Source organism: Pelophylax lessonae (assembly GCF_965119305.1).
Source record: "Pelophylax lessonae genome assembly, chromosome: 8".
NCBI lineage: Eukaryota > Metazoa > Chordata > Amphibia > Anura > Ranidae > Pelophylax > Pelophylax lessonae.
The window spans coordinates 232,980,499-233,001,295 of NC_138775.1; the positions used below are offsets into that span (position 1 = coordinate 232,980,499).

At 44.8% G+C, this 20,797-nt stretch overlaps 1 protein-coding gene across 1 annotated transcript in view; it reads left to right on the top strand.

Annotated features, from left to right (window-relative positions):
* COP1 (COP1 E3 ubiquitin ligase) overlaps positions 1–20,797 on the top strand; it is a 530,087-nt gene that overhangs the window by 381,735 nt on the left and 127,555 nt on the right. The window contains exon 16 of the mRNA XM_082264749.1: positions 18,174–18,291. Coding sequence (XP_082120875.1) covers positions 18,174–18,291 — 118 coding nt within the window. The remainder of the gene's footprint in view (positions 1–18,173; positions 18,292–20,797) is intronic.

The following is a 20,797-nucleotide window of genomic DNA, read 5'->3' on the forward strand; positions in this document are numbered from 1 at the left end:
ATAGCCTTATGCCTATCCCATGCATGCTTAAACTCCTTCACTGTATTTGCAGCTACCACTTCTGCAGGAAGGTTATTCCATGCATTCACTACTCTCTCAGTAAAGTAATACTTCTTCATATTACGTTTAAACCTTTGCCCCTCTAATTTAAAACTGTGTCCTCTTGTGGTAGTTTTTCTTCTTTTAAATATGCTCTCCTCCTTTACCGAGTTGATTCCCTTTATGTATTTAAAAGTTTCTATCATATCCCCTCTGTCTCTTCTTTCTTCCAAGCTATACATGTTAAGGTCCTTTAACCTTTCCTGGTAAGTTTTTTTTCCTGCAATCCATGTACTAGTTTAGTAGTCTTTTACCTAAGGGAGGCTTTATGACAATTGGATAAAACCTTGTTATTTCAGGTTGTTCATGCTTCAACGCTTGTCTGAAACACATGAGAGCTACACGTAGTTATGATCATCAAGTCTTCATTATATTATTGTCAAAGAGAAGAAAGAGTGCCACTCACTAACCCAGTGCATTAATATGTCAATGAATGTGGCCTCAGCTAGCAGCACTCCAACCACGTCCCCCCGACATGTGTAGCCTCGCTCACTGGGTCTGTGACCAAGCCCCCTGGTCTTGGTCACAGAGCCAGGGCTAAAGCCTTGTACACCCTATTATTTTTGGTTAAACTAAAAAAAAAAACTGTCAGCTCCGGTCTTAAGCTGCTGTGTTAACGATCCAATCTTACTACAGCCATCTCCCCTGCTGAGCTGTTTTTTTTCTTTTTATCTTTGAAACGGCAAATGTCTCCCAACATTTGGCCCATGTGTACCCAGCTTAAGAGATGATGCTCTTACACCTCTGAATGGTGCACTGAAGCCAGCTCCCTTCACTGCAGCTGGCGGGGAGATCTGTCTCCGCTTGGAGCAGCACTGCAAGTTTCACTCAGTAGATCAGTGTTTCTCTTTTGTCCTGTTCTTCAGTTGGGAAGCACTAAATGCATAATGACAGCCAAAATCTTGGCGTACGAACTTCCCTAAACAAGTGTCATCATTGTGCTTTAGGTGGAAACTGTTAAAGGGATAAAACCTTGTCCTCTCCTTCTGAAATTTCTAGTTGCCTAGCTTTTATGTAAACACTCTTTCCTCAGTATCTTCAGCTTCTGACCCAGGACAAAAGTACAGGTAAAGACTTCTGACTAGGTATTCAGACACGTCGGCTAGTATTTTCAAAATGCAGTCATTGACAGCCCCAATATTTTCAGTCCTCTTTCAGGTTAATTGATGGTAGCAAGCATAAATTTGGCCTTTAACCACTTTTGGATCGGAAGTTTTTACCCCCTTAACGACCTGGCCATTTCTTGTGATACGGCACTGCATTACTTTAACTGACATTGCGCAGTCGTGCACCCAAAAATAATTGAGGTCCTTTTTTCCAACAAATAGAGCTTTATTCTGGTGGTATTTGATCTTCTCGGCGACTTTCATTTTTTGCGCTATAAACAAAGAGCGTCAATTCTGAAAAAAAAGTTTTACTTTCTGCTCTATAACATTCGCAATAAAAAAAAAAAATACATTTAAAAATCTTTTTTTTTTCATAATTTTATGCCAATAATGTATTCTGCTACATATTTTTAGGAAATAATTAAAATAATCCCATTAAGTGTATATTGATTGGTTTGCGCAAAAGTTATCACGTCTACAAACTAGGGGAAAGATTTACACTACCGTTAAAAAGTTTGGGGTCACTTAGAAATGTCCTTATTTTTAAAAGTACTTTTTTTTTTTTTTTTCAAAAAAGATAACTTTAATGAGAAATACAGTCTAGACATTTTTAATGTGGTAAATGAGTATGGACAGATGAATCTAAGTTTGAGGTGTTTGGATCTCACACAAGAACAGTTGTTCTTGCGCCTCACAAGTGAACAGATGCTTGAGGAGTGCCTGACGCCATCTGTCAAGCATGGTGGAGGTAATGTGATGGTCTGGGGCTGCTTTGGTGCTGGTAAAGTGGGAGATTTGTACAAGGTAAAAGGGATTTTGAATAAGGAAGGCTATCACTCCATTTTTGCAACGCCTTGCCATACCCTGTGGACAGCGCTTGATTGGAGCCAATTTCCTCCAACAGGACCCAAAGCACACCTCCAATCTATGCAAGTAATGGAGTGGCCAGCGCAGTCACCAGATCTCAACCCTATTGAGCTGTTATGGGAGCAGCTTGACTGTATGTAAGAAGTGCCCATCAACCCAATCCAACTTGTGAGAGGTGCTTCAGGAAGCGTGGGGCGAAATTTCTTCAGATTACCTCAGCAAATTGACAGCTAAAATGCCAAAGGTCTGCAAGGCTGCAATTGCTGCAAATGGAGAATTCTTTGATGAAAGCAAAGTTTGAAGGACAAAATTATTATTTCAAATAAAATAATTATTTCTCAAATGTCTTATCTACTATATTTTCTATTCATTTTGCAACTCATTTGATGAATAAAAGTGAGTTTTCATGGAAAACATGAAATTGTCTGGGTGACCCCAAACTTTGGAACGGTAGTGTATGTCATTTTTTTTTTTTTTTTTTTACTAGTAATGGCAGCGATCAGCAATTTTTAGCCGGACTGTGACATTGTGGCAGACAAAGTGGACACACAACTGACTTTTTTGACACTTTTTGGGGGGGGGGGGGCGGCTGCCAGTGACATTACTACAGTAATCGGTGCTAAAATATACACGGTTACTGTACTAATGACACTGGCAGGGAAGGGGTTAACACCAGGGGCGATCAAAGGGTTAAATGTGTCCCTAGGGGATGCTTTCGAACTGTGTGTGGGATGCATTCACTAAATGAACACAGCGACCTGTGCTTCTAAATAAGAGGAACACAGGATCCCTGTGTTCACTACTGACAGAACAGCGGTCTGCTGTGTTTACAATGACAGACCGCTGTTCTGTCTCCACAGGGAGCGATCGCGGGTTCCTGGTGGCAATTGCGGCCACCGAACCCGCTGATTGGCTCCCCCTGTGGCGAATTGACGTGCGTGCCCCCCGCAAAGCGACGTACAGTTAATTTGTTTTGCGGGACAGAGCCGACCTGCCGCAGTGTATGTACTGCTGGTGGTCGGCAAGTGGTTATAGTACATTCAAAAGTAGTTTTAGGTATTTTAAAAGTAGGGATGTAATGATATCGAAGATATCGCGATATCGTATCGTCGTGGTCGTCTCGATATCGTCGTGGTCGTGTCTCGATATCGTCGTGGTTGGGTTACAATATTAAAAGGACAGGTGTCCGTCAAAAAGCAAGAGGAATAAACACAGTCCCGCGGAACAAATCGTTGTTAACTACATAGACCAGAGTTTAAGGATTTTTTTTACTGTGTTTTTTTTTTCTTGCAATGTAGATATTTTGATCTTTCTGATGAAAAACGTGAACATAAGCTAAATGATAGGTCAGTGTTTTTTTTAAAGGCTTTTTGACTGACTATTTTATTTAAGTTTAAAGCGGAGTTCCACCCTGGATTTTTTTTTTTTTAATACCCCCGGGACAGTCAGGGCTAGTGCATTCCACAATGGCTAGCCTCTGATCTGTCCCGGGTTGCACTTACCTGTTAGGACAAATACTTACCTTGCAAACGTCTTGTCCAGCGCTGCCATCTCAGATGTGGGCAGCTTGAAGCCAGCGCGTCCTCTTCGGCGTCTTCTTCCGCCTTCTTTGGTCCCACGATGCTCTGCGCCGGAACTGACGTCGGGGCCGGTGCAGGCGCAATGATTCCTGGGAGCTATGACGTCCAGCTCCCAGGAATCATTGCAGAGCAAGGAAGTGACGACGGGCCGCGGCCGAGGAAGGAGGAAGAAGGAAGTAAGGTAAGTATATTTTCTTCGCTACGAGGTAAGTAAAAAAAAAAAAAATATGCGATTATCCATTTCTTTTTCAGGTGACCCGGAGCGAGAAGATGGAGGTAAGTATAAAAATAGGGTGGAACTCCACTTTAAGTTATGTTCCTAAATACCAGTTTTAAAAGGCTGCCTTTATTTGCCTTGCACATTTAAACCTGACTTAACTTGATCTTTGTTTGCACTTAAAGGGAATTGCCTATTGTTTGTTTACAATTGTTCTAGCTGCTTCTTAACTTGAACATTGCACAGAAGACTCAGTTATGCAACCAAATATTACTATACAGAATATTGATGTTCCTGACTACAACTTGCACTTTAAAAGCACTATGTGATCAGTGTTTTATGTTGTCATGGATCCATAAATACAACAATAAATTGCCTGTTGACTGGCAAAAGCAGAATAAATGTCGGTATTTTTTCGCTATTATCATCACAAACACTATCATGAGCTATTTAACAATACCATGAGCTTTTCCACAATATCGCAATAAATATCGTACCGTGAGGTCAATATCGAAATTGTATCGTACCGTGAGATTTTAATATCGTTACATACCTATTTAAAAGTCTACAAGTCTTTAATTAAAATACCTGGGATCCTGCCATAAAGGTCCTTGTTTGAGCACTTTTTTTTAGTCCTTCCCTATTGGCTAAAAGCAGCCATAATGAAGCACTTTGCAACGTTTCGCTATTGTCCACATCAGGAAAGCTGCATTGAGAAATGCCATGCAGCTGTCAGTGGAGTACATGCAAGTAAACCGAATTGCTGCATAGAGGCTTTAGTAGACCTGCTGCACCGAGATGCAACAAAATTTGAAAAAATTGCAAACATAGTTGAGGGAATTCAGTCAAGCTGACATTTTTCTGGTGCTATGGCCCCTTAAAATGACCTGTGCCAGATTAAAAAATTCCTACTGCCTTTTTTTGGTAAGTTTACTGACACCTGCGGCAGATTCAGGTAGTTCTTAGTAGTGCAATTTTTACAAAGTGGCATTATTAATACTCTAAAAAACCAAATACCTTCAGTTTGTAGATAATGAAACTGGAGATAATTAAGACTTTGAGAGGGCCTAAACCTACAGTGGGTACGGAAAGTATTCAGACCCCCTTAAATTTTTCACTCTTTGTTATATTACAGCCATTTGCTAAAATCATTTAGGTTCATTCTTCTTCCTCATGAATGTACACATAGCACCCCATACTGACAGAAAAACACAGAATTGTTGACATTGTTGCAGATTTATTAAAAAAGAAAAACTGAAATATCACATGGTCCTAAGTATTCAGACCCTTTGCTGTGACACTCATATATTTAACTCAGGTGCTTTCCATTTCTTCTGATCATCCTTGAGATGGTTCTACACCTTCATTTGAGTCCAGCTGTGTTTGATTATACTGATTGGACTTGATTAGGAAAGCCACACACCTGTCTATATAAGACCTTCCAGATCACAATTCATGTCAGAGCAAATGAGAATCATGAGGTCAAAGGAACTGCCTGAAGAGCTCAGAGACAGAATTGTGGCAAGGCACAGATCTGGCCAAGGTTACAAAAAGATTTCTGCTGCACTTAAGGTTCCTAAGAGCACAGTGGTCTCCATAATCCTCAAATGGAAGACGTTTGGGACGACCAGAACCCTTCCTAGAGCTGGCCGTCCGGCCAAACTGAGCTATCGGGGGAGAAGAGCCTTGGTGAGAGAGGTAAAGAAGAACCCAAAGATCACTGTGGCTGAGCTCCAGAGATGCTGTCAGGAGATGGGAGAAAGTTGTAGAAAGTCAACCATCACTGCAGCCCTCCACCAGTCGGGGCTTTATGGCAGAGTGGCCCAATGGAAGCCTCTCCTCAGTGTAAGACACATGAAAGCCTGCATGGAGTTTGCTAAAAAACACCTGAAGGACTCCAAGATGGTGAGAAATAAGATTCTCTGGTCTGATGAGACCAAAATAGAACTTTTTGGCCTTAATTCTAAGCGGTATGTGTGGAGAAAACCAGGCACTGCTCATCACCTGTCCAATACAGTCCCAACGGTGAAGCATGGTGGTGGCAGCATCATGCTGTGGGGGTGTTTTTCAGCTGCAGGGACAGGACTGGTTGCAATCGAGGGAAAGATGAATGCGGCCAAGTACAGGGATATCCTGGACAAAAACCTTCTCCAGAGTGCTCTGGACCTCAGACTGGGCCGAAGGTTTACCTTCCAACAAGACAATGACCCTAAGCACACAGCTAAAATAACAAAGGAGTGGCTTCACAACAACTCCGTGACTGTTCTTGAATGGCCCAGCCAGAGCCCTGACTTAAACCCAATTGAGAGACCTAAAAATGGCTGTCCACCAACATTTACCATCCAACCTGACAGAACTGGAGAGGATCTGCAAGGAGGAATGGCAGAGGATCCCCAAATCAAGGTGTGAAAGACTTGTTGCATCTTTCCCAAAAAGACTCCTGGCTGTATTAGATCAAAAGGGGGCTTCTACTAAATACTGAGCAAAGGGTCTGAATACTTAGGACCATGTGATATTTCAGTTTTTCTTTTTTAATAAATCTGCAACAATGTCAACAATTCTGTGTTTTTCTGTCAGTATGGGGTGCTAGGTGTACATCCATGAGGAAGAAGAATGAACCTAAATGATTTTAGCAAATGGCTGCAATATAACAGAGTGAAAAATTTAAGGGGGTCTGAATACTTTCCGTACCCACTGTATGTAGCAGAGCAGCCTATTTGCTGCCATTACTCCTTTCTGTGGTATTTGGGTCACGTGACACATTTTTCCCCAAATATTGCTCGCAATACTGAAAATGTCAGTTTACTATCCCTTTATGCAATATTTTCCTCAAAAAGCAAAACTGCTCAGTAAGTGCCACATACAGTATCTCACAAAAGTGATTACACCCCTCACATTTTTGTAAAGATTTGATTATAATTTTTCATGTGACAACACTGAAGAAATGACACTTTGCTACAATGTAAAGTAGTGAGTGTACAGCTTGTGTAATTTGCTGTCCCCTCAAAACAACTCAACACACAGCCATGAATATCTAAACCGCTGACAGCAAAAATGAGTACACCCCTAAGTTAAAATGTCCAAATTGGGTCCAATTAGCCATTTTCTCTGCACACTCACTGCTGTACACTCACTACTTTACATTGTAGCAAAGTGTCATTTCTTCAATTTTGTCACATGAAAAGATATAATAAAATATTTACAAAAATGTGAAGGGTGTACTCACTTTTGTGAGATACTGTAAAATAGCTTTAGCCAATTCACTATAATAAATAAATTTGCACATGCGTTAAATAAGTAGGGGTCCAAGCATGTAAAATTTTAAAAGGATAAAAACTTTGCAACGTCCTTAACAGCCAGTAAATAGCTGGTTGTTAAGTAGCTGGCACTCACTGCATCCCTAACAACCATGTCCCTTTTGGGTCTGGTATGGTTTTTAGGGGTTTCTTTGTGCCAAAAAAAAAATCCCCTGCAAAGTCCATAACAGATACGTATCCGAGCATGCAGGCCAGTAAAGGAGGGGAGGATGAGCGAGAGCGTTCCCCTCCCCACTTATACCATACCAGGCTACATGCCCTCAATGTAGGGTGGGGGCAGGGGCATACTGGATGGATGACATCACAGGGGCTAGATCACCCAGTGACCCTGTCACCTAGTTAATTTTGCGTTGGGTGTGAAGTGGAGCGGTCAGCCGGTGGGAGCCAAGGGCCTGGGTCGAACCAGGTTTTGTTTTCCATGTGGGTTGGTGGGCAGCATTTGTGATTGGAGCTGTATTTACTTTAGGGGATATTTATTTATTTTTTTTATATCCTTTTTTTTTTTTTCCCCCCACTTATGCTTATTGATGAACACAGCTGCTGCTTCTATATCCATGATGAAACCGGGTTTCCCACCTACAGGAGTAGGACACTAGGCAAACAAAGACTTGGCACCTCCTATGGGGCAGTCCTCTCTGCTATCGGTCTCCAATCATTTTGCCTAGTGTCTTCAGGAGTATGTATTGCACAGTCCCCAAGACGGGCAGTGTTTGCCCGATCCTGGACCCCAAGGCCCTGAATATCATTGTGCGGGTTCTCAAGTTCAAGATGGAATCCTTTTGCTCAGTTGTAACCTCCCTCCACCAAAGGGGTTTTTCTGGCCTCCATAGACATCAAGGATGCTTACCTGCACATTCACTTTTGCGAGGGGAATCATTGCTATTGGGGTTGCGCATTATCAATTTGTAGTGCTGCCCTTTGTTCTGGTTTACCAAGGTCTTGGCCCTTGTCCTTGCTTAGACACAGAGGGATTGCTGTGATCGGCTACCTGGACGACTGGCTCCTGCGTGTGAAGACCTACTTGTCCCTGCAAAACAGTCAGTGTGGAGATCACCATGTTCTATTCAGAGTGGCCCAAAGTGTTCCATTTGTCGGACAAACTCTTGAAGCGCCGGTTGGCAGTCCGGCAGCTTATGGCTTACAAGCGGCCCTCCCTGCGTTTTAGCATGTGAGTCTTCGGTCTGATGGTGGCTACCTTCCAGGCAGTCCTGTATGCCCATTTTCATATGAGACCACTATAGAAGGAAATCCTATTCAAATCGAACAGGTCTTCCACCTCCCTGGACAATCGTATTTGCCTAGAGCGATCAGCAAGGGTTTCTCTTCTCTGGTGGATGAGGTTGCTGGCTCTGCGGAAAGGAAAGTCCTATCGCTCCACCCACGGGCTGGGGCGGTGTCTTGGGATCTTATTTAGCTCAGGGTTGCTGCTCTCCGGAGGAAGCTTGACTGCCCATCAATGTCCTAGAGCTGTGGGTGATCAGATTGTCATAGACACATTGGACAGATCTCCTAAAGGATCTGCCAACCAGGATCCAGTCAGATTGCGCCACTGCAGTGGTGTATGTCAATCATCAAAGGCATTAAAAGTGCAACAGCGGCGCTGGAGACAGCTAACATCCTGCGACGGGCAGAAAGGTTTGTTCCAGCTTTGTCCACCTTACACATTCTAGAAGTCAAAAACTGGCAAACGGATTATCTCCGCCATCAGACGCTGGATCAGGGCAAGTAGTCCCTACATGCGGAGGTGTTCCATCAACTCTGCCTTCGCTGGGGGATGCCGGACGTGGATCTTCAGGCATCTTGCCTCAAAAAAAAGGTTCCACGGTTCATGGCAAGACCGTTAAATCCTCTGGTGGATGCAACGGATGCATTGGTGCTGCCATGGGAGCATTACAACCTCATTTACGCTTTCGCTCCCCTCCCAACTGATTCCTCGACTACTACGCAGTATTGATGCCAAAGAGCTCTCAGTTATACTGGTGGCTCCGCACTGGCCTCATTGTCCGTAGAAGGCTGACGTGATGCGATTAGTGACAGATGTTCCCTGGCGGCTACTTCTTTGGGAGAACCTTCTGTCTCAAGGGCTGGTCTTCCATCCTGCTTTGACAACTTTGCTATTGAAAACCAGGTCCTGAAGGACTGGGGTTGTCTGGTTCTGTGTTTCCGACTATGTTGAAGGTCTGTAAGATTTATCATCGCAACCTGGAGAGCTTATATAGTTTGGTGTGAAGCCCGGGGGTTCCATCCTGGCTCCTATTCAGTGGCTTGGGTGATACTGTGGTGGGGATCAGAAAATTGCATTGAGCATGATCAAGGGTCAAGTCTCTGATCTGTCTGTTTTCTTTCAGCATCCCTTTGCCACACATTCTTTTGTTCGCACCTTCATTCGGGGTGTTCCTCATGTGGTGCACTTTCCGTTGCCACCATAGGATTTAAGCTTGGAGCTGTTGGCTCTTCGGTAGCCTCCCTTTAAAAGCATTCAGGATATTCCCTTGCTTACGCTTTTGCAGAAAGATGCCTTTCTATTCCCTATCACCTCTGCGTGGAGGGTTTAGCAGTTTGCGGCTTTGTCCTGCAAGCTATCTTTATCTGGTTTACACAAGGACAAGGTGGTGCTTTGACATCACCTTTGGCAGAAAGAAAGGTTTAATTTTTGTTTGAATGAGGATGTTGTCTTGTTTTCTCGGTGTCCTCGGCCGTCACTCCCTAAGGAGATGGCTCTACACTCCCTGGACTTGGTTTGTGTGTACCTTTCTATGATGGCTGGTTTTCGGAGGTTCAATTCTCTTTGTGCTCATGAATGGTCTGAAGAAAGGCTTGGTGGCCTCTTATGCCTTTATTTCTCATTTGAATTCATCTAAAGATTGTGCAGGCGTATGCTGTTCAGGGATGGGAACCTCCTCTCTTGGTTACGGTGCACTCCACCAGGGCAGTTAGGGCCTCCTGGGCATTATGACATCAGGCGTCAATTTATCAAGTATGCAAAGCGGTGACCTGGTCGCGTCTGTGCTTGTTAGCATCTTCTGATGCTAGTTTTGGCCATAAAGTTTTGCAGGCAGCTGTTTAGGACTCTCAGGCATCCCTTGGGGTGATTCAAAGTGTTGGCATGTAGTCTTGGGCTGCTTCTCCAATGGTTGGTTTGCCCAGCCCTCTTTGAGGCACTGCTTGGGGACATCCCTGTTTCGTCATGGTTATAGAAGAAGCAGCTGTGTCCGGCAATGAATGTAAGCGAAAACTGGATTTTTTTTTTTTTCTCCCCTAAAAACTTTCTCTGAGTTCATTGACAGGCACAGCACCCACCCCTCAATGAAGTTGTAGTCCTAGCTATACTCCTGTAGGTGGGCCCTGTTTCATCAAGGATATAGAAGCAGCAGCTGTGTTCATCAATGAACTCCGAGAAAGGGCTTTTACGTTGAGTAACAAACAAAATCCTGTTTTAATAAGTCTTGTCAAAAATTGTCTCTGGGTTTTTATTTACTTTATTTTTTGGTGAATGAATAGAGGTAATACAGTATGTACCCCATAGTGTTTTTTATTTCTGTGCTTACAACCCTGATTACATTTTATTGCTTTTCTTTAGTCTTCCATGTGTAAACAATCCTATGGCAGAGGGGCAGCAATTACGGTACTTTTTAAGTTATCCCAGCTACTACCTAGCATTCCCTATCGAGGCTTATAGATATCATTGAGCTTTTTCATTGGTGGTTGGGAAGCGTAGCATAAATGTAAAATAAAGATTTCCTGGATGGATGTGTGTAGAGAGATGCGGGTGTACACTGCATGTTTTAGCAATCAATTAATAATTAAGCACCTAATTTTATCTAGATAAGAAACTATGCCCTAAAGCTATAGCAAACGATTGAGTGCCTGGCCTGCAAATGTATGAACATCATGGCCAGGCCTGGCGGCATCATTTCCCGTCACATATCCATAGGAGGCTTTAAGGTTACAAGGAGATTAGGTCATCTGAAGCTATTTACAGAATATCGACCTATACCGGCAATTTCTGAAGGTCTGGGTTCTAGCTATGTTCCTGAAGTGCTTTTAAAGTGTTTAGTTGATTTCTGTTTGTGATCCCTTTGTCTGTCTGATCTTGTGGCTTTATGTAACGCATGCATGATATAGGTTCACTTTCTCACATTCTTCTGTTCCCTAGTAATGGCTTAGTCAGTGCAAGAGGTTAGACATTCTCTGTTGAAAGACTTAGCTTGTCTGCTTTAATCTTTCCATTTTATTACTGCTTTCCAGCTCTGTGATGGGAAGAATCAGTATGTATCTGGATTGTTGAGTAGCAATTGTTCATGTATGTACTGAACATTGAGGACATTTCAGCCATTTTGGCTTGTTATGTATACTGGTTTTAAAGTGTATATCATCAAGGGTTGTCTGTAGCTGTCAGACTAAATGGAGTCCATGTCAACACTTGAATAAAGCTTTGTCCGTTTTTGAAAATTACAGGCAAGTAGCATGAACAGCAGACTAAAATCTAAAATTAAGCAACCTTTCAGCCCAGATCAGCCATGTTTTTTTCCTATTCCAAATACTGCTATAGAAAATAATGGAGTATTATACAGAATTATGATCTGTAGCCAGTAACTGTTAAGAAAACTATTCCTATTTATTTTTTTATGGTTATTTATGGTTTAAATCTGGGTTCACACTGCATTGCCGTGCACATCACATGCAATGTCTGTGTTGTGCAAATTCAGCCAGACAGTTTGTATGGCTAAAGCATATCGCATTCGCACCAAAATGATGTTGGACCCTTTTTTTTTTTTTTCTTTTTTTTTTTGTCTGAACTGGAATCAGATTTCATGGGTGCTCAGACCCATGGCATCTGATTCACTCTGATTTCACAGTTCGCACTTCATTCTGTAAACCAATTTGGTGGGGTCATTAACTTTATATTACAACCCGCAGTGGATCGCATAGAGCAGTGTGAACTGCCTGCGAGTCGGATGCGGGAACCCTCACAGGAATCACTGTGTTCCCTGCATCACACCAGTTTGAGCCCAACCTAAGGGGTATCTCCCTAATTGGATTCACATTTTACAATCTAAATTAAAGGAGAAGTTCACTTTAAAAAAAAAAAAAAAACGCCCAATTTTTGCAGGTAAAAAAAAAGTAAATGTATTGTTTTTAATTGCAGGAGCCTGTAAAGCATTGCACCAGCCGCCAGCAGATCGCTGATGCTATGCAGGTCTCCTGCAGACCTAGAAGTTAAAGAGGTACTGATTGTAGACATGGTAATTTATAGAATAAAAACCTTTAAAATACACTCGCATTTTGTGATGTGTAATAAGGCAGATCTGTAGTCATTCACTCGTGCTGCGGGTGTTCATCCACCTCTCTGTAGGATCCTTAGCCGACTGGCTAAATTTCAGAGCATGCACAGTGAACCGTAGGGAATCAGGTGCGTTTGGAGCGCACCTGATACCCGATTCCATACAGCTCAGTTTGCCTGCTCCGAAACGCATCGCAATCTCCGGTGATGTCATCACGCCCAACACTGCGCCTCACCAGAGATCCACCCCTCACTCCTTCTCCTTCCTTGCCATCCACCGGCTAAGGATCCTTCAGAGTGATGGGCAAAAACCCGCAGCGCAATCGATTGACCCCCCACACACCAGACTTGGACTAATGATCTGTCTTCGTACACATCACAAAATGTAAGTGTATGTTAACTTTTTTTTTTTTCAATAAATTAGTTAACAGTCTACACTCTGAGGCACCTCTTCTAGTTGCATGTCATTTGGAGGTTGCTTCTACTCTCTACCTGAAGGCTCGATCCTGTCCCCTGTTCTTGTGACTGCATTCTCTGGTGGACTTGCTTTTTATTATTGGGCATCAAACTTATGGACTTTTTAACAGACGTTAAATACCCTTCAGGGTCATTCATTTGTGTTAAACAATCTTGTGCTCCTTCAGACCTGTCAATGTTTTTGCTCGCTCTTACCTCGTACAAGGAAGCTGATGCATTCTGACAGGAAGCATCAACGAATTACCACAACGCTAATCGTGCCACGATAGGTAATTGAGAACTACAAGCCAACAGCCGCAAAGTATGTCGGGACCTGTAGCTCATTCACACACAGAGCTCTGTGTATGAATAACGTGGGCAGGTGGGCGGAACCCTGCACGGGTGTGCTGTTAAAGTGGCAGTACAGGGAACTTCTCCCCGTTGCACTGCCACATGGAGATTGAGCAGCGGCTGCAGCAGTGGACACATGTTACATGTTCCACCCTAAAAACAGGTGGAACATGTTCCCAACGGTGAATGGCGTACGGCAGCATCTTCAATCCACACCTTTTTTGGCCAATTTACACCAGTATTTTTCTTCAACATCCTTTGCGAATACCCCTCTCCTGAAGAAGCGTGCCAGAGAAAATCATTGAGAGATTGCAGTCCCTCCACAGTCAAATAGTGTACTGATGTATTTGCTATAAAACCAGATGGATTGATATATAGGTGGATAATCTACCCCCATAAATGTCTAATAATTGTATGTTACATTACTGTGGATGGAGGCTTTACTGCAATAAGGATGTATGTATTTTTTTTTTTTTTTTTATGTATTTTGATTTTAAAACTTTGTTATACATATGCTGTTTTTAACAGCCAATGTTTTTAAGTGGCTGCATAGTTAACATATACTAATAAACATTGATGTTTTTATAATTGAGCATACTTTTGTGGATGAGTAGGCACCCTAAAGGTTTTTCCACTCTTGTATGTGAATGCCCTTAGGGATGGTCATTTTTTTCTTGTTTATTGATTTAGATTGAGTCACTGTCACACTCTATAGGAAAGTGCAGGGTTAAGTTTATGGCAGATAAAGTTAAAATGATTGCAGATCTAAGCCTCAGTGTTGTAGTGCACACACGTAACAAGCATTCCCTTGATGCAAAGGGGAGAAGCTGTTGTAGCTTACTTCCTCTGAAAATGCTTGATTTTTTGCTTTCTCTGCTTTGTTTCTAAGCCATAAAGCAGGTGTGCAGCAGAAGAACACCTGAACATATTTGGTTCAGTAATTCAGATGGCTCACCCTTTTAGGAACTCCGCAAAAGAAAGCCTCCCTTCATGACAAGCATCCTTTAACATGTTTGGATCCCCAGACCATGCATAATGATGCCTATGAAGGAGGGAGGGGGAAAGCAGCCAGTCACCACCAAAAACCCGGAAGGAAGACTTGGTGAAGATGGAAGCCCTGTCAGCGGTGCTATCATGCTATTATTTGCAGGGGACGTTATTTTGCTAATTTTTTGGCAGTTTACTACTACTTTAAGGCCGAACTACACCCAGAAGGGGAAATTCAGTTTGTTTGCCTCCTCTTTAACATATGGCACTTTTATTTTTTCTTTGGGAGTGGGAACTTGGTTTAACAGCCGCTTAAAACCTGCTCCCACATCCGCCAGGATCGCTTAGGCACTCTTAAGTAGAGGTTCACCTTGCACACCTTTACCCTGCAGCCACTTTTGACACATTGCAGGTCCAAGAAGACTGCGGGACCATCCACGCAGCGCAACGTGGCTAACACATATGCAGTGCGAAGCTTTGCGGCTTCACAGCCGGGTTCCTTTAGTTAAGATGCATGCACCTGGACCCCGAAGCCTATTGAAGAATCACTTGGGTGGGGACAGCGCTGGATCCCTGAACAGGTGAGTGTCCTTTTTAAAAGTTAGCAGCTATCGTGTTTGTAGCTGCTGACTTTTAATTTATTTGTGGGGAGACTGAAGCTCCTCATTAAACGTTCCTGAGAAGATATGATTATTTCTCTTACGTCCTCCGACAGTCGCCGCCTCTCCATATTCGTCACAATGGGGTAATTGACCTTTGCTCCGTAGGAGTAGCTAGGCAACAGAATATGTCAATATTAAAGCTTTTAGCATATCCCACCCCCAGGGGGTGGTCCCCTCAGTCAATACCCTCCTGCTTCCTGTATCCATACCTCAGTTTCATTGTCTAGCTATCAGGAGTAGCAGGCTGTTTCTGTGCTGGGGCTTTTTGTCTCAGCCTTTATCTTCTTTTTGATTTTATTTGAGTGTTTTTCTCTATCTTTACTATCTTTAGTCAGGGTCTGGTGAAAGACCTGTCCGTCACGATGCAAACTCTGCAGGAGTTTGGTTGGACGATAAACTTTCCAAAATCGACGCTGTGTCCGTCGGTCTGTCTTCCCTACCTGGGAATGATTCTGGACTCTGTTCAGGCGAAGGTCTTCCTGCCGGAAGACAAGCTCAGGACACTTCAGGAAGAAGTCAGGTCCATCAGGGACGTTCCGTGCTCGTCCCTCCGGTCGAGCATGCGGTGTCTGGGATTGATGGTCTCGGCCTTCGAGGCGATTCCCTTTGCACAGTTTCACACGGAGATCCTGTCCAGGTGGGACGGGCGACCTCAATCTCTGGATCTTCAGATCTCGTTGAGTCCTCGCACCAGAAGGGATCTTCTGTGGTGGCTACAATCCCCGGCGGTGTCGGGGGTCAAGTCTTTTCGCCCTCTTTCGTGGACGTTGATGACCACGGATGCCAGCCTGTCGGGCTGGGGTGGTGTTCTGGGCGTTCTGTCCGCCCAGGGGACTTGGTCGGAGGGGGAATCCTCCCTTCCGATCAACATTCTGGAATTGCGGGCGATAAATCTCTGCCTTCGGTGTTGGACGGACAGGCTTCAGGGCCGTCCGGTTCGCGTGCAGACAGACAATGCCACAGCGGTGGCCTACATCAACCACCAAGGGGGCACCAGGAGTGCCCGAGCGGCTCGGGAGGTGGCCAACATTCTATCTTGGGCCGAGACGCACGTCCCGGCGATATCGGCAGTTCACATTCCGGGGGTGGAGAACTGGCAGGCGGATTATCTGAGTCGCCAGACCCTGGACCAGGGGGAATGGTCACTCCACCCGGCTGTCTTCCAGATGTTGTGCGCAAAGTGGGGTCTTCCGGATGTGGACCTGTTCGCGTCTCGTCTGAACAACAAGGTGGGAAGGTTCGTGGCAAGGACGCGCAATCCTCGGGCAGACGCGTCGGACGCGTTGGTGGCTCCGTGGCATCAATATCGCCTGATGTATGCATTCCCACCGATTCAGCTGCTATCCAGGTTCCTTCGCAGGTTGTCCTCGGAACCGCTCACGGTGATTCTGGGGGCGCCAGACTGGCCTCGCCGGTCTTGGTACGCAGACCTCGTGAATCTGGCGGTCGACGCTCCATGGCGTCTGCCTCTTCGAGAAGATCTTCTGTCTCAAGGACCGGTATTCCATCCTGCTTTACAGTTGCTGGCTTTGACGGCCTGGCTGTTGAAACCGAGGTCCTGAGGGATAGGGGTCTCTCCCCTGAGGTCATTCACACTTTGATCAACGCTAGAAAGACCTCCTCGGGGAAGGTTTACTACCGTACTTGGAAGGCCTATTTTGCCTGGTCTGAGTCCAGGGGGTTTTCCCCTCGCTCATACTCGGTGTCTAGAGTGTTGTCTTTCCTTCAAACGGGTGTGGACCAGCGTTTGGCGTTGGCCACGATTAAGGGTCAGATTTCTGCGCTGGCCGTTCTTTTTCAACGTCCTGTGGCGTCTAACTCCTTGGTTAGCACCTTTGTTCAAGGGGTGCGACACCTGGTCCCTCCTAGGAGGGAGCCTTTGCCTCCATGGGACTTGAACCTCGTTCTGTCCGTGTTGCAACATGCTCCTTTTGAAAAGATCAGGGAGATCTCGTTGCCCGTGTTGTCCAAGAAGGTCGCTTTTTTGGTGGCGATCACTTCGGCTCGCAGAGTGTCGGAGCTGGCGGCCTTGTCCTGCAGGTCTCCGTATTTGGTGATTCACTTGGATAAGGTGAGATTTTACAAAAATTTACAAAAATTCAGTTTTTAATGTATTATGTAAGTTCTGAACAGTTGATAAATAGTGTTAGAAATGAAATTTGTTTTTAAAGCTGAACCCTGGGCACAGAATTTATAATTTAAATATATTTCTCAATACCCATTTAAAAGGTTTTGAAAAAAGGATATAAATCCACCTAGAATGCAGCAAATGTCTTTCCAAACCAAGTTTTTTTCATGTAAAAGTAGTAATGACAGTAATGTGCTGCAGATCATCTGTGCAGATAGCACACTGATGGCAAAGTAACAGGAAGGTCCCAGAAGGCACACCCACTACAAGCTCCCTGCAGAAAACGAGAGAGGGGGGGGGTAGCGGAGATGGGACCAGTCGCCCTGCACAAGGAGAGAGCAGCTGTAACTGGTCTTTAGTACAGGAAGCTCCTGCACAGAGGCAAACTTTCACATTGGATTACTACACAGAAATACGCAAGGGACAGGAAGATCCAAGTAACAATACATATGCTTGTTTAATTTAGACAATATTTGCTTATCCTGGATTTCAGCTTTAACAATTTTCCTTGCCCTAATATTTATCAGCTGAAAAGAGCTGAGCTTTAAATGTAGAGAAAAACCAAAATCACCTTACTGGTTATTTCCTCCACACTGAAGCTGTCAAAACTTTCTTATTGTCAGAAAATGACAGGCAGTAATAGGCTACATAAAGACGCAGCTATTCTGGACCAGCTCATCAGACATAGGTCACTTTACTGCTTGCTGGGGATGGAGAAGATTAGTGCTCCCTGTACTGCAAAGAGATTTGGTCCATGATCCCAATCATTGCAGTGCGCAGGACAGCGTCCAAGAGACTGGTCTCCGAGTAACACGACCCCGTTTTCTCATTCCTGCAATCAATCTCTGCTAAATAGCCTATGTGGCCTGTGTCTTTGTAACAAATTATCCAATAACGCGTATTGCCAACGTGTGCTAATTTTGATTTGTTGTTTTACGGATTTTACATAAAAAATGAATGCACACTAACAAAAATCAATGTCTTTGCAACATTTTTAATACATTACGGCAAGAATGTGACCTGTATCTTGTTGGGGCTTCATATTTCCACACAAAACTGTAATCTTTCATGTACGTTATTTTATTTATTTATTTAACCCGTACTTGTTTTTTTTCCTAGATCACTGTGTACATTACTACGACCTCCGCAACACTAAGCAGCCGATCATGGTGTTCAAAGGGCATCGCAAAGCTGTCTCTTACGCCAAATTTGTGAATGGGGAAGAAATTGTTTCTGCGTAAGTAGATTTAAGGTTAACACTGTGCTTTAAAGTGGTATTAAACCCAAAACCAGAAATGTATTATATTGCGACTTGCCAATCATTAACCTTTTCATGCCAGCCAAACGCATATATATGCGGCCTCTTAGAGGGGCTTCACGCAAAGTGGCCGCATATATGCGGCCCTGTTTAAACCACTTACCGTGCTGTACACACACTCTCAGCACAGTAGTCTGCAGTAACAGGAAAGCTCCAGTTGCATACTAGTGATCGGGAGCTTTTCGACCATGTGGCTGCTGTGACAGCCAATCACAGCGGTCACGTTTGGGTACACTTAACAAATTTAAGCCAAACTTCACCTCACATTTTACAGCAAACCATTTTTTCCTCCGTTGTTCATTGACAGACGCAGCTCCATGTTCTGCTTAACCATTGGGTTATGTTGCCCCCTACAGGAGTAGGACACTAGGCAGGTTAAAACTTTACCATGCCTATGAGACAGTCCCTGCAAGCATACGCCCACTCACTCTGCTATAGGATTCAGTTGGTTTCTGCCTAGTTTAAGAGTAGGACCTAGTTTCCGGCTGGGACTTCAGTCTTAGCTTGCTTTTTTTATTTTAAAGGGATCCTTTGTTAAAACTTACATTTTTTAGCTAGTTATGTTCCTGAGAGAACTGCATTTAACAGCTGGACTGGGTTTTGGATTGGATATCCTAGATCCTTAAGGTCTCCCAGTCCGGCCAGCGAGCGTGTGCAGGTTATAGCCCCGTGCTAGGCCTTGTCGCGACAGAGCCCCAATGGACAGGGCTGGCCCACGATTGAAACACCTCGTCGAGACACACACGACCTGGTTCGGCCTTAGTCGCAGTGTGCCCCTTGGCCGTCCGCACCCCCACCCTGAGTGGAGAGAGAGAGTTTATCTGAAGTGGCACCCACCTGAATGTCGTTGGTACGGTGAGTAGTGTCCCCCATAGCTCTGACAGTTTCGGGGTGGATGTGGGCTCCTCCCTGGGAAGATCGGACCCTCTGGTACCCCCCATTCTTCCTGGGAAACCATTCGGACCCTCGGATACCCCCCATTCTCCCCAGGGCCTTCCTCCCCACCATCATAGAGGTCCCTACCTCAGTCAGCCACGGGGGTCCTGGGGGGGGTGGGGGGACACGCTGCTGCCGCTATAGCAGATCCGCTGGGGGAAGGTTAATCCTGGTGGGGACCCCCTGATGCTACTAGATTGTTTGACCTCTCAGAGGGTCCTGAAGACCGCAAGGCGCGCTGAGGGGGCCACCATTTTCCTGTACAATCGTTAAGCTCCATTTTTCAGAAGTTCCCATTGAAATGCATGGGCGGTCAATTTGTTGTGATTTCCCCATAGGAATGCATTGCCATTTTCTGAGTCCGCGAGCGCTGGACAGTAGGGAGCAGCTAGGCCTTTACTCTAGTGATGACCCAGGTTCCTCTTCCTGTAAAGATTGTTTCTCTGCACAGTCAGACTGATCCTATGCTCCTCCATAGCAGGTGGGGGTATGTCTATTGGGGTTTTTGTAAGTCTCCCTCTCTCACCCTGCTATCTGCAGTGCTAGTGGCTGTGAATTTTAGTACCACTGGTGCAGCGGTGTGGGTCTGTTTTTTTCAGTTAAGGGGACACTTCTCTATTCCAGGGTTCATATGGAGCCCCAGGAACAAGTTTCACCTACAGATCCCCTCCTTATGGTTGCGGGGACCTCCGGGTCACAATCCCTGTCTGCCTTAATGGCGGTTTTGGAAAACCAGGTGTCAAATGTGGATTTGATCTTAAAAAATACCGCTAGTAAAAATCGCCTTATGCCCTTCCCTGCCTCTCCTGTATCCTCAGATTCTGAGGTAGATATGGCTGCCCCGGATGCAGGTTACCCTGAGGGTTCTGCGGCATCGCACTCGGATGGCGAGGACAACATATCTTCGTCTGCAGCCGCGTGGGAAAATGTGCTGGTGGAGGCACTTATAGTGTCAGCATCAGGGACGCAGGTGTCTTCTGGCACTCGCAAATCCCAGAAATCGAGCAAGGTTTTCCCTTGTCCGGAACTTTTTGACAAAATTGTCTGACCAATAGGGGTGCCTCATATAGATGTTAGTGGTGCCGAAGCGTTTAAGAGGTGCTATCCATTTGCGGACACAAAATGGACCATTCCACCGAAGGTGAACCATCCAATCTCCAGACTGAACAAATCTGTGGTCCACAGACCCTGTGGATAGAAGGATTGAGTCTCTGTCCTACCACTTACATGTGATAGCGGGCTCAATATTAAAACCAATCTTCATGATTACTCTGGTGTCCCTGACCATACCACAATGGGCAAAGTTAATAAATAGTGACCTGGAATGGGGGGCATGGCCAGCCAAGCTGGACGTGTAGGGACAGTGCTCCACCGTCCACGGGGAAAATCCGGCTCCATCCCGTCTATCAGCTGGCCCCATCTTCACTAAAACCGGACGACTTACCTCCGAAGATACCGGGGAACCTATCTAAGAAGAGGAAGAAGGCTG